The sequence below is a fragment of the Harpia harpyja genome, chromosome Z (genome assembly GCF_026419915.1).
Source record: "Harpia harpyja isolate bHarHar1 chromosome Z, bHarHar1 primary haplotype, whole genome shotgun sequence".
NCBI classification, from domain to species: Eukaryota; Metazoa; Chordata; class Aves; order Accipitriformes; family Accipitridae; genus Harpia; species Harpia harpyja.
Genome location: NC_068969.1, coordinates 946,283 through 959,064, shown reverse-complemented (window position 1 = coordinate 959,064; position 12,782 = coordinate 946,283). Strand labels below are relative to the sequence as shown.

Here is a 12,782-nt window from a genome sequence, read left to right as displayed (position 1 = left end):
AAAAAAAAGAAAAAAAATCAGATAATGCAATTACGGCTCCTCAAGGGCGGGCGAGCAATGTCAGAAAAATAATAAAGGGCTTCCCAAAGTTTGGCTGCATGGTTCCTTCGGCTCTGCGAGCGCCGACCGGACTGGGGCTTTTTTTTGTTGTTGTTGTTGTTAAATGATTATTATTCAAAATGTTTGGCGAAATGCATTCTATTGCGTGCCCCCTGGTGACAGTACAGTACCGAGGCTTTTCATAAACACTCCGAAATGTAGCCCTTTCCTTGTAATGTCCTTACGTCAGCTTGCAACATTGCAATATTTCCTCTGCCGGGGCTGGGGCCGGGGCCGGGGCGGGCGGCGGCGGGGCTCGGCGGAGCGGCCGGCGGGGAGGGTGAGCGCTGGCGGCGGCGGGCGCGGGGGGCTTTTGGGGGGCTGGGGGGGGGGGGGGTGTACCCCCTGGCTGCCAGGAGGGAGTTTTTTAAAGAAAGCGGCCCGGGCGCGGCTCTGTCCCGTGTCCCCCCCCCAACCTCGGGGGATGGGGTCCGGCAGCGGGGCGGGGGGGGCACCCCGCGGGGGTCGCGGTGCTTGCGCTCCCCCCCTCCGCGCAGATACAGCGCGGGGTGATGCTGAATGTGTGTCGGCAAGAGGGAAGCACAAAAGCCCTCTTTTAACACCAAGCCATCGCGGAGCGGGCACGCTTAAAAGTAGCTGTAAGTATCGTGCCGCAGAAATAACGCCCTGATGGTCTGGTGTCTGGGTGGTGATGGCGGGTTAGGGCCCGTAAACGTGCACGGGGGTTGATTTGCGTTAAGAAAGAAAAAAAAAATGACCTTCTTTTTAGTTGGTAGAATTGTATTGCCGCTTTTGAAGTTACCCACCTCCGCCCGCGGCAGCCCTTTCACCGTTGCAAGTAGGGCTGCTACACCAAAGAGATGAAAATAAATCCATCGTGCCCATGAAGGACCAAATCGAAGCGGGACGGTGCTGGGTATGTGCTGGGGAGGCCACTTTTGACACATAACACATCTGCGTAGCCCAAGACTGCACATCCCCACAGACACCGGCTTCCTCTCAGACGGAGATGGGTCAGCGGCGGCGGCGGCGAAGGCAAAAGAGGAACCCTCAAGCTTGAACCGAGATTGAGGACGCAGAACCTCACTCCCCCTCAGTGCCGAGACTGAAGGTGGTTAAAACGATCGTACTGTGGGGCATTTTGGGGGGATCTGTGTCCCAAGAGTGTTCGATAGCCGCTGGCACGCTTCCCTGAGAAGCGCGAGAGCTTCCTATAAAGTACTCACAAAGGGAATCCCAACTGAGGTGGGATTTTAATTCTGGATATGATGGATTCAGCATCTTGAATCCATCTCATTTGAGAGGGGGAAAAAAAAAAATCTTCTATTTATCTTAGAGCAAAAAGAAAAAAAACGGACATTTCTCTGCCTTTTTTCATCAGTCTGCAAAAATCCTCAGAAATCACCTGTGGAGGACAAGGGCAATTCAAGGGGCCAAATGACTTCAGTTCTAGTTTTTTCTACAGAGATATACATTGTCAGTATAGGCAGAACCTGCCTAGGACAACGGAAGAGGGACTGTCAAAATTGCTTGCCTTGCCCACTGAATTTACATGCCACAGAAATGACTTTCAGCCGGTGTTCGTGCAGAGGTGCCTTTGAACTACCCTCAGAAATGGCACGCTCTGGTCCACCATGGGTGTTTGTGAGATTGAAATTAAATTTCTGACATAGCTCAAGGTGTGGTAATGTGGGGGGGAAGATTATAGGCCTGCATTTTAAATCGTGACTCAGTTGTTTTGAATGACATGTTTTGAATGTCTCGAGACGCACAAAGGGGCCTATTTTCTTCATCGCACTGAGCGGCATAAGTATCTGCCCTCTAAAAATCAGACCTCTTTTAAGTTTAAATTGTTCTATCGTGATTTTAATCGCTCGGAGCTTCAACCAGAAAGTAGAAGAGCAAGTCCAGGGAGTAAGGCAGCGTGAGGAGGAGAGGCTTGGGAACCATCACGAGAGATGCACCCACCTTTACAGAGTCCGTTCGCTGCTCGGCAATGCCAAGTGCCTCTACCAGCACCTCTCAGCTCAGGGTTTAAGCAGAGCATTCTGCGATTTTGATGCCCTTTGGTACTGGACAGCTGTGGGGAAATTGGGCTTCGTGCCTCTGCACACCCAAAATGCATGCTGGAGTGCCTTCTTCCTTTTGTAAAACCAGTATTTTAATTTTTAAGGAGCACGGAAGCACTTGCAAGCGTAGCAGCTCATCACACCAGGTTCTGTGCTCGTCTCCCTTTCCCAGTTGTTTTATGGGCTTTGCTCACGCCAAGCCCGCACAACCTGTGAAAAATTACATCCTCGTTGCCTTTCCTTAAGTCCCGCGAGCATCTCCATGAAAGCAGCCCCATTTCCAAAGCACCGCCCGAAATTCTAGTGTCAGCATGTCTCCACTGCAGCCGCTGGTGAGCTAAACCCTCGTAATGCCACGGGGATTTTGGTGACCACAACAAAGGGCAGCTGGGATGTACAAGGGTGCAGCCAGACACTCCTCTGCAAAAGGGGCTGGAGCAGTTTAAGGCTCCTCAGCTGTCCCGCGCTGCTCCTCGGGTGATGGTTATATCCAGCAGCAGAGCTGTGCTCGCAGTGTCAGTATTTTTACTCCTTTTCTCTGGAAAGTCAGTTGGATTATCTTAAGTTGTGCTGGAAGATGCTTAGAGCCGACATTGCTGGTGCTGCACAGAATTGAATTATGGGACACTCGACGGCTCTGTTCTGGTAACTCGGGCATCTTACTAATTGTTTTGCCAGGGATTAGCAGATAAAGAAACTAATTGGTGAGGTTGTCTCATTGTCCTGACTTCTCCATGAGTATTTCGATCTAGAAGCCATGCAAGGAGGGTGCTTGGCTGCTCTGGGGCAGGGAGGAGTGAGTGGCGGAGCTATGCTGAGATGCCTCAGCAAAACATAATTTGATCATTGAATTAACTTTTTTGAAATTTTGAAGCGAGTTTTTAATATGTACTTTTAAACCGATAGGAAAAAAAAAATGAGCAGCATAGGGCCAAACAGATATACCCAGAAAATATCTGTGTGGTGGTCGCAGACCTTGTGGGCAGTAAGCAGTTGGATGCTAGGAGTCCAGGGGCTGCATCACACGGAGAGATCTGCTGCTATCTTGGAGCTCATGGGAGAGGATGGGATTTTTCAGGAGTATTTAAATGACCCGGGAGCAGAAATCTCACCGACGGTGACATTGTGAAGCAGGCACTTTGGATGAGCCTCCATCTGCTCCTTCAGTTTGAACAGTGACGGCTCACAATGCTGAGCTCTGCGGTCCCACGTCTGGTGTGGTGCTCAGAAAGGGCTCAGGCTTGGTCATCAGCACAGAGGGAAGGATTGCTATCATTTTTTGACCTTCCTAGTTTTTCTTACCGTTTTGTAGTGTTCTTCCTATAGATGTCCTCTGTGGTGGTATATGCGAGGTCCTTCCGTTTTATGATGCCCTGTAGCTTTAGACACGTCGTCCCCATGGTTATTTCCATGCTACTGTAGAGAAGTAAACCAAGTTATCTTTTTTCCACTTGACCATATCTATCTACTCTTTAAGTAAATGGTTGCAAAGAAGGTATCTATGAAACCAAGCTTGAAACAACAGGGATCACTGAGCTGCTGCAGCAAGAGAGGGGTGAGCGGGTGACAGCATACGTCCCTTCCAGTTTTCCCCTCTGACACCAGATTTCCCAATTGCAGTAGCTGGTTCGATCTCACGCCACACCGTACTGTCCTATTTTGGTCCTATTTCGGTTGGCACGAACGGGCAAGCAGCACCCATCAGCCCATGGCTGTCCTACAGGGAACTCTACAGTAAATACACAGAAGTGGTAGTTCAAATGCTGTAACGAAATACCCAAATCAGGAGGAATAATGAGACGTGCAGTTTGAAGCAAGGCATTCGAGGATGTAAACAGCATTTTTAATTTAAAATGGTTAAAGTCATAAAAGGAGACTGGTTTAAAAGGGCCTTTCATGTAGCAAATAAGTTTAAAGACCTAGTTAAAGAATTTATTTTGTATTCATAACTCTTAATGCAGTTTGCATTTATCAGGCCATATATGCACTTTCTCACTTAAACACTTCTTTCTTGCCTTATATTTTGGCATGCAAGCCAATGTCACGCACTATCTCCACATGGAGAAGTTACTTCATTGGGCGTCAGTGTCATACTGACATTGAAATTTTGTATTTATTGTTGGTCATCAGAATCTGTAAAGGGTACACAGACAAAAATCTGAACTTTGGCCATCCTATCAGGTGCCAAAAAAAATGTATCAGTCTTTCTTGTAAGAGTTTAAATTTTCAGATATTATATTATATTATGTTATTTTTTAGGGAAAACAATTGTAGTAACTCAGAAAATTCACAGTACCCCCTCCGTACTGCTGTGCCGTAGCCTCAGGGACACGCGTGGCGAGGAGGCATGGGAAGAGGCAGGCGCACAGGGCGGGAGCCTGCCCTTGGGAAGCAGCCAGCAGCGCAGTAGAAAGCAACGTCAGTAACTCCGCCTGGGCACCAGGTCTGCTTGGTGGATATCAGGCAGGGTAACTGTTCGAGGTAAGCAAGCAGGCCAGAAGTCCTCCTCTCTGCTCGTGGACTCATAGTTTCTTTATGGTACGTCTTTGTCATTATATTTCTGTATTTATTTGGGGGAAAAGAGGACAAAGAACAAGATGTCTGCACTTCTTCGTGTTATGGCAGTGGAAAAAACACTTCCTCACAGTGCGTGGATGAGCCCAGAGATGCTCCTCACTCCTAGTTCACTACACCTGAGCAAGCAATTAAAGGAAGAGCGCAAACGGGTCCGAGTCGAAAACATTAATGTCGCATTTAATATTGAAAACATGTGATGCATTATTTGTTCCGCAGCTGTGTGGGCAATTAAACAGTCCTGTATTAAAGTCTTAGGAGGCCTCGCAGCATCTCCCAGACCATGCCCTGCAGCCTTTTGGGTCGGTGGCAGCAGCGTCGGCAGGTGCTTTGCGCAGGAAGCCCTGGCTGAGCAAAGCCAGCGTGGTTTATGGCCGAGCACTGCGGCTGGGCGTGATATTGCCAAGACCTGGCAACCAAAGCCTCCCACGATTTAATGAACATTGGGTACAGAAATATTTTTGAAGTGGTTTTCGCCGGTAGTTTACAGCAGGGTGTAAAGCAGTGAAGCGGCTGTCACATTTTACCAAGCTCAGCGACAGGAGCAAACACTTGTTTCAGCAGCAGAAATATTTCCATTAAATGTGGTCCCGAAGTTCAAAGCTCACGTGGCGGGAAGTATCGTGCTGGCTGTGTCTTTTCACTCACCGTTCGTGTTACGCGTGCCGTTCTTCATTGAATGTAACCTTCGGGGGAATAACTTAAATAAAATATTAAAAAAAAATGGACCCAAGGAGTGCCCCATGCCTTCCGTGCTGGGGAAAAAAGCCAAACCTCCGTACGCCTCCCAGCTGCACCCAAGGAGTTAAAAGGGCAGGAAGAGCAAAAATAAGGCAGGAGTAGGATAGCAGGAGGTTTGCACAATGCTGAAGCAAGCAGCAGGGAGCAGAAGACAAGGGCTGGCACAGAGGGGGGGCACGGGGCACGCCTGGGAGCCGGCAGCCCGGCTCAGCCCCTGGCGAGGCCACGGCCACCCGCAGCCTCGGGGTCGCCCGGGGGTGCCCCATGGCTTGGCTGGGATGGCTCCTGGTTTGCATCGCGGCCCGCGGTTAGGGAGCGCCGAGTGGTTTGATGGGACCGCTGTTATTTCTGGGGTCATCCCTGCGCGACCATCACCGCGCCGGGCTGGCGTGGAGGGAGCTCTGCGGAGACCCTCAGCCTCGCCGGCGGGGTCCAGCCCTTGCTCTCCTTAACCTGCATCAGCCCAAGTCGCCTGCATTGGGTGGCATCAAGGGGGGGACCGCTCACACCCTGAGAATCACTTGTAATCGCAGAAACCAGCACCCGTGTGGCACCCACGGCTGCAGCGCTCGGAGCCCTTCGGTGCAAGGACATTATCGAATCAGCTTGACTTCGAACGAGGTGCTCCTGAGTTTGCATATGTGCTCCAAGAGTTATGCTGTTTCCCAGCACAGGTATTATACGATCCTCATCGTTTGCTCAGCGTCTGAGTTTCATACGTACTAGAAGATCTCCGGTGCTTAGGAAATGTTTTGATAGAAGTTGTGGGGGGGGAAAAAAAAAAAAAAAAAAAAAGGAAGATGTACACATGTTCCACTCTCCTGACTTCATTGCTGACCGTTACCACCAGCTCCTCCCCATCAAGCACAATCGGGTTAGGCTTGGCAGCCCTCTTCAGGCTTTGCGAGCAAATGTAGCACCGGTATTCACATTCATTTACATTAAAAAAATAAACCCCCCAAGACGTGATATTCCAGCACATCCCTCTCATGCCATCCCCAGTTATTGCCTCTTTCTTAAGTCCTGGTTAAACTCTTCTGTTTTCTATAGCAACAGCCAAGTTTGGCAGCACACAGCAGCGGTAAATCCAGATTAGCAGCTACAATAACCCCCAGCAAACCACAATACCCTCCGCCACCAGTGAGACCAGGCAGCGAGAGGGGCTGCGGCGTTTCCCCGGGCAGCAGGAGCTCCGCGGCGGTGGCAGCAGCGCCAACAAGGAGATCTCCCTCAAAACTCATCTGCTGGGGGAGAGCAGCGGCGATCCCCTCCGCTCCTTCCCTGCAAAGGCCTCGCTTCACCTGCTGCGTGGTGCGTCTGAGCCCCCAAACCATGCCCGAGCCCCCCCAGCCACGCCTGAGCCCCCAGGAGCAACAGCCTGAACACACCAGCACCGATGCAAAGTTAAAACCAGATCAAAGTCCCCAGGCAGTGCTGCAGAGAAAAAGAACTGAAAGGCAGGAAGAAGGGAAAAATATGTTGGTATTTACTAAAATGTGGTTTAGTAATCCTTTCTCTTACGGTTGGTTCTTGGAGTGAGGCCAGCCAGACTGCTCATCGCTGCCATCATAAGACCAGGAGTCACCGACTGGGTACGAGGGCTGAGATGCAGCAAGTAGAAAAACTATTAGAAAGGATTCAGCTGCAATCTCTGGAAATCAGTACCCAGTTGCCACATTTTGGGGGAAAAAGGCGTGTTCTGGGGGGGGCAAATACCAGGCTCCTCTCAGGCTCGCTCCACAGCTCTGGGCACAGGAGCATCGTTGCTGGCTCGGCCGCCATGGCTCTCCCCAGCCTATGCAGTCTGCCAACCCGGGCAACAGCTTTCAAAAAATGCTATTTAAAAAAGGATTTTGGCCACGGTTACTCAAGTTATGCGGCCACTGTGGAGCCTCATGCAAAATGTTTTTTATAAACATTTAAACCATTTATAAACAAGGTTTCATAACTTGGCAGTCAGACTCGATTTTTGTTATTTTTCACCCAGAGCACGCTGCCATGCTGGGAGCTTCCTTCTGTCTCCATCTCTGACACACCATAGTCCGAGTGCAACCGTAAGCATTTTCTAGTCTGAAACTTCGTAAAGGAGGAAGATGCGCACGAGCTCATCGCTGTCATCAGCCTAATTCACATTTATTTCGCCTCTCCCCGCTGTGTTTTATTAGGGATCAGGAAGCTCATTTTTTACAAAGCCAAAGCAGCCAGAAGTTTACCAAGTAAAAGAGAGTTTCAGAGTGTTTATAACTTTTCTCTTTGGATTTGCTGAGAGCCTGTTAGAAGACAGAGTATAAATAAAGCAGAATTAAATGTTAGACGGACGTGACTGACAGACACAAAGCCAAAGGACGTTTGCGTTGATGACGTTTACTGGAAATGACACCTGGGGACACGCTGCTTGGAGCTTTGCGGGAAGGTGCTGCCGGCCTGAAACGACTGGCAAAATCCGCCGCTGACCGCAGACCCTCTGAGACTTCACGCCGAGACGCAACCTCGATGCATCACCTGAAAGGGCAGACGACAACCAAGCACGATCTGCGTACCTCCAGGCCGGCAGCAGCAAGCGAGCTCGCCCAGCCTGACCCATGGGCCGGGCTTTCTGTCCTCGTCCTCGCCCTCGTCCCCTCTGGGAGGCTCCAGGCCCCCCCGGGTGCTGTGCCTTTGGGCTGGCACCCCCGGGAGCTGCCTGGCTCCAACGCCAGCCGCCAGCAGCCCCTCGGCATCCTGCCAGCCGGTCCTCTGCTCCTGCCCCGTCCCCGCAGCGGCAGTCGCACAGGTCCTCGGTCCTCTCCATCCCAACCCCCCCGGTTTAGCTCTTCGCCCACATCCTTCGTCCTTTGCGCTCACCAGCTGCACCCGGCAGATATTTAATACGTCTGACAGCAGGTCACTAAATGCTATGTTTTATTACAAATACTGTAATAGGAGCACTATGAATTAAGCTGAACATTGTCAGTACTTCATGACGTTCCTGCTTTCTGTAGGACCTTGCCCAACTTTTACTTAATATTTTTGTTTTCATCCTTCACTTGTGTTTTAATTTTAAATTGCTGTATTAGTTCGCATAGTCATGTACGAACAGTTGCAATTTCAACCAGAAGCCAGGGCACACCTTCGGTCATTTATCTCACAAAATATACCGATGAGCCCCCAGACCTAAATGCCAAACCAAGGACAGATTACAATCCCATAGTACTTTCAGAAATACGCCTTTTCCTGCCCAAACCCCTGAATTCCCCATCGCATTAGCATCCTTTACTTGGGTATTAAATGAAAAAAACCCAGTATTTGCTCTTACCTGCTGCTTTGCCATCAGAAAGCAAAGCCCCCGGGGAAGGGCTCTGGAGCCGCTTGCTCTTCTCTGCCTGGTCCAAGGAGAGGAGTCTCAGGGCAAAACTCAGGACGGGGCCTCTGGGCTGATGCAGGGGCCATGGGTTTGCCCTCAGCTGGGCCGCGCTGACACACGCTGCATCCTCCGCGTCCTGCTGCCGCCGCATCCCCTCCTGCCGCCGCATCCCCTCCGGCCGCCGCATCCCCTCCTGCTGCTGCATCCCCTCCTGCCGTGGCGCGCTGGACCAGGACATGGCAGGTCGAGCAGAGCACGGGCTCGTGGTCCAGGTCAAGGTCTAGGACGAGGCACAAGTGAGGATCAGGCAGCAGACGAGCGCTGGGGGAGAGACCCGCAGCCCCTCCAGGTTTGGAGGGCGCGATTGCAGGAGCAGCCACAGGCACCCACACTGGCCCGGAGAAATGGAGGGTGTTGTCCCCATAACGCATCAGATAAGGAGGAAAAACGGGCCACAAAGAAACCCCCCGGGCTCGGGGCAGTGCCCAGAGGGGAGCAGAGCAAAACCTGCTGTAACCGCAGGCAGAAGGAATTACACACTTGCTCTGCGTGGATACTGCCACTGGGTTCGTTGAAGTTATCTAGCAGATTTAAACAACAGTCTTTCAGGTAACGATTAGTGCAAAACTACCTTTCTTTTTATTAATTTGTAGTAGTCACAGTTAGAGATGGGGGCTACTAAATCCTGCAAAACTCACCCCGAGGGTTCAGGTGGCCGCGGGGGTGCATCCCCGCGGCTGGCGCGGCCCTGGCCCTTCACACCGCCCCCGGGAGAGCTGCTGCCGTTAAGGCATTCGCCCACAGGTGGGTTGGATGTCTCGGGGATGGGGGACACCAGTGGGACATTGAGAACCACCCTACTCCAACCCACGGCACGACCCTGCCGGCTCCCAGGGGACAGCGGTACCCGGCGGGGACTGGGCTTCCCCAGGAGAGGGGCAGCGGACGCTGGAGACCTCACCTCGCCCCAGGACCGCGCGCCCGCCGGCGCACTCTTACCCCGCGGTTAAGCGTGACCGGTCTCGGCTTTGGTTCTTTTATGGGCTTTTGGCACAATAAAAAGGATTATACAGACTTTCACTGAGGGAGCTGTAATCTGCCTCAGGTCTGGATAATTACGCTCTTAAGCACTGAGTGCATTGAAAAACGTGCCCACGATCTCGCTTTTCATCTCTTCACAGCACAGGAGCGATGGCTGCACTATCCCATTCCCCGTCATCGCTGCGACCGGGCGCCGGGGCTCCATCCTGCGCGCGGGTGTGAGGGACCCTGCTCACGCAGGGGTCATCAGAACCTTTTACTGACGGGCGCAGGAACGGCCCCTGGAGCTGTCTGCTGCTGCAAGGACCCTCCTGGTCGCAGGGCTTTCCACAACTCTGAAAAACTCACCCCTTCGAGACTTTTTGACGAGGATCGGGAACGTAGCGCAGCGGCTGCTGCCCTCTCAGGCAGGCTTACGCCCCCCCGGCCCATGACGCAGCCATCCAGCGACGCAACCACTGCCTTAAACAGCACGACCGTGAGCACAGGAAATAAAATGGTCGCAGCGCTTCCTCACCCGCGCTGCTCGCCATCCCCGGCGGGTGGGAGGGGGCTCTTTGACCACTCACCATCTAGCAGATCGCTTCAATCTCATTTTCCTCTGTCCGCAACACCAACGCTGCGCTTAACGTGCAAGAGCCGAGAAGGAAAAACGCTCTGGGGGGTCCCTGCGCTGGGCTCCCCCTGCACGGACAACCCCTGGCCTCTGAATCGTCTCCACTGTCAGTAATTACCCACCTGCCTGCGTTTAAGGACTCGCTGAAGACTGGATGTAAAAAATGCACTAAAAGTGATTGACTGTGGCGCACGCAGATCATTATTGGTCCTTAACAACACAGCTAAACAATTAGCGAGGCTAGCCCAGGGAGGAGCGTAGATGTTTTAGTTGCTTGTTGCTTGCAAGTGAGCAGTGAGCAGGGCTCTGCCCTCAGCCGACAGCTAAGCCCATTGGCGTGGGACGGATGGCGACCACACACCCCCTCCCAAACGGCCGATTCTCCCAGTTTAACTCTTGTCTTGGAGATGGATAATGAGATATTGGTCACACAGGAAGCATTTCTTTACCGAGAAGCTGGTCAAACCCTGGAACAGGCTTCCTGGAGAGGTGGTTGATGTCCCAAGCCTGTCAGTGTCTAAGAGGCATTTGGACAATGCCCTTAATCATTTGTTTTAATTTTTGGTCAGCCAAAAAGTGAAGCGGTCAGGCAGTTGGACTAAATGATCGTTGCAGGTCCCTTCCAACTGAAATAGTCTATTCTATTCTAGTGCATTCCATTCTATTCTATTCCATGCCAAGAGGTCCAAGAGCCATCATCTTTATTCGTATCAGTTTTCGCTTTATAAATAAAAAGGCTCACTTCTCATAGAGACCTTTGGCCTTTATATATAACAAGCCCCTCCACCCTTAGGCATCTCTTCCAGACACTTGCTTAGATGCAAAGACCTGCTGCACGGCAAGGAGCTGGCTTCAGCCTCCACACTCGGTGCCTGAGAGCTTCTTCTGGCTCTCAGGAAACCTCCGGGCAACGCACGAGAAGCTGAACAGCCCATTCCCCACCTACAGCAGGCACGCCGCAGCCCCCGTGCTTCCCGATCCCAGCGTGGACTGGCAGCGGAGATGAACGCAGCTGGAGGGGACCACCAGTAAAGTACAAGTCGGCAGCATCAACACCTCCACACGCCGGGCTGAGCTGCTGTCCAACAGCAGTCCGCAGTATTGTTACAGGAGATGCAGGCAACCTGTCTACACGTAGGCAATAGATTATTAAAGATGTTAATTATTTTAATTAGCACATTAGAAAGGTCCATGTAACAGAGTGCGTAACAGAACATACTTCCTGATGTATAAACTCGTGTGTGCAAGGTGTTCAGGAGCAAGCCCAGGCAATACCTGGTCCTTCCGCAGGATCACCGATTACAGAGTCAGCTTAAGTCTTTGGAAGAGGACTAAATTAATTTGAAATGCATCTTATTTCCTGCAGGAAGCTACTCAGGACAGGAAGGAAGACAGGCGGCCCCACACTTGCCTCCGAGGGATGCAGATTCACAGAGTATCGCCCAGTTCCCCCCAGTCCCCGAGCACCCACCGCTGCACCTCCCGCATCCTCAGCTGCTGAACTGCACGAACCCATTGCAGGGGGCAAAAAATAAACCCAGCACTGGTTCTGGGCTTGACACTGAAGTTCCCTGGCTGGGAACCAGGGAGCTCTGGTACCTGTAAGATGTCCCTGCCACTACTTCCACTAGCATCTACCAACAGCTGAAGGCTCGTCCTCCCGCCTGAGCGTAGTTTCTGCCCAAGGAGCCAGCTTTCAGCCTCGCCGGGGCAATGGCAGGGGTTTAAATGGGCCACAAAGAAAATAAGTGCTCCCGGTCAAGCAGACGTTAAGTCACGCAAGCCAAAGTTTTTCACCATAATTTCTGGAAAAAGTAAATGCAGCACCTTACGTTTGGGCCAGTGGACTAGTTAATTTTCTGTACTTCCACATCCTAATTTTAGTCACACTTGTGTGGATAGCTTGTCACACTACGGCTGCCCATGAAGAAACTCTGCCTGCACAGTTACATTGAGGAAAGGAGTGAAGTCATTACACTCGCAGTAGGTGGCACATTGGTGAAATCTCCCATACACGTTTATTTTTGTTGATATTGTTTATTCGATGCCCGTGACCAGGTTATGCTGGGAAAGACGGCAGTTGGTGCCTTGAACCTTCACCAGAGCAAGAGCTTGGACAGTATTTCCATAACAGACAAGCTCTAACGTGGGGCGAGTGCAGGGTAGGAAGGGACACGATCCCACCCGAGCTCAACTGCAGGAGGCCCTGACAGCTGCCGTGACACCGGCACAACCGCTCCGCTCCAGCTTGTTGACTTCGGGAGGAGAGAGGAAGGCCGACTGCCGTCATTTGCACAAAACACAGCTGTGCAGCTATAAACTGCATCTACACCCAGAG

At 51.7% G+C, this 12,782-nt stretch overlaps 1 protein-coding gene across 3 annotated transcripts; it reads right to left on the bottom strand.

The window, feature by feature from the left end:
* Positions 1–5,705: 5,705 nt before the first annotated feature.
* Positions 5,706–10,353, bottom strand: LOC128137841 (uncharacterized). Of its 3 annotated transcripts, XM_052779063.1 has the most exons (4): positions 10,177–10,353; positions 8,740–9,067; positions 7,825–7,946; positions 5,706–6,183 (listed from the first exon to the last, which is right to left on the bottom strand). In XM_052779063.1, exons 1-4 carry the CDS (start codon positions 10,258–10,260, stop codon positions 6,133–6,135), a joined length of 585 nt encoding a protein of 194 aa, XP_052635023.1. In that variant the 5' UTR covers positions 10,261–10,353; the 3' UTR covers positions 5,706–6,132. The 3 variants fall into 3 exon arrangements, with proteins under 3 accessions (XP_052635023.1, XP_052635024.1, XP_052635022.1); XM_052779064.1 differs by lacking the exon at positions 5,706–6,183 and having other exon boundaries at positions 7,557–7,946; positions 9,787–10,353; XM_052779062.1 differs by lacking the exon at positions 5,706–6,183 and having other exon boundaries at positions 7,557–7,946.
* Positions 10,354–12,782: the final 2,429 nt, after the last annotated feature.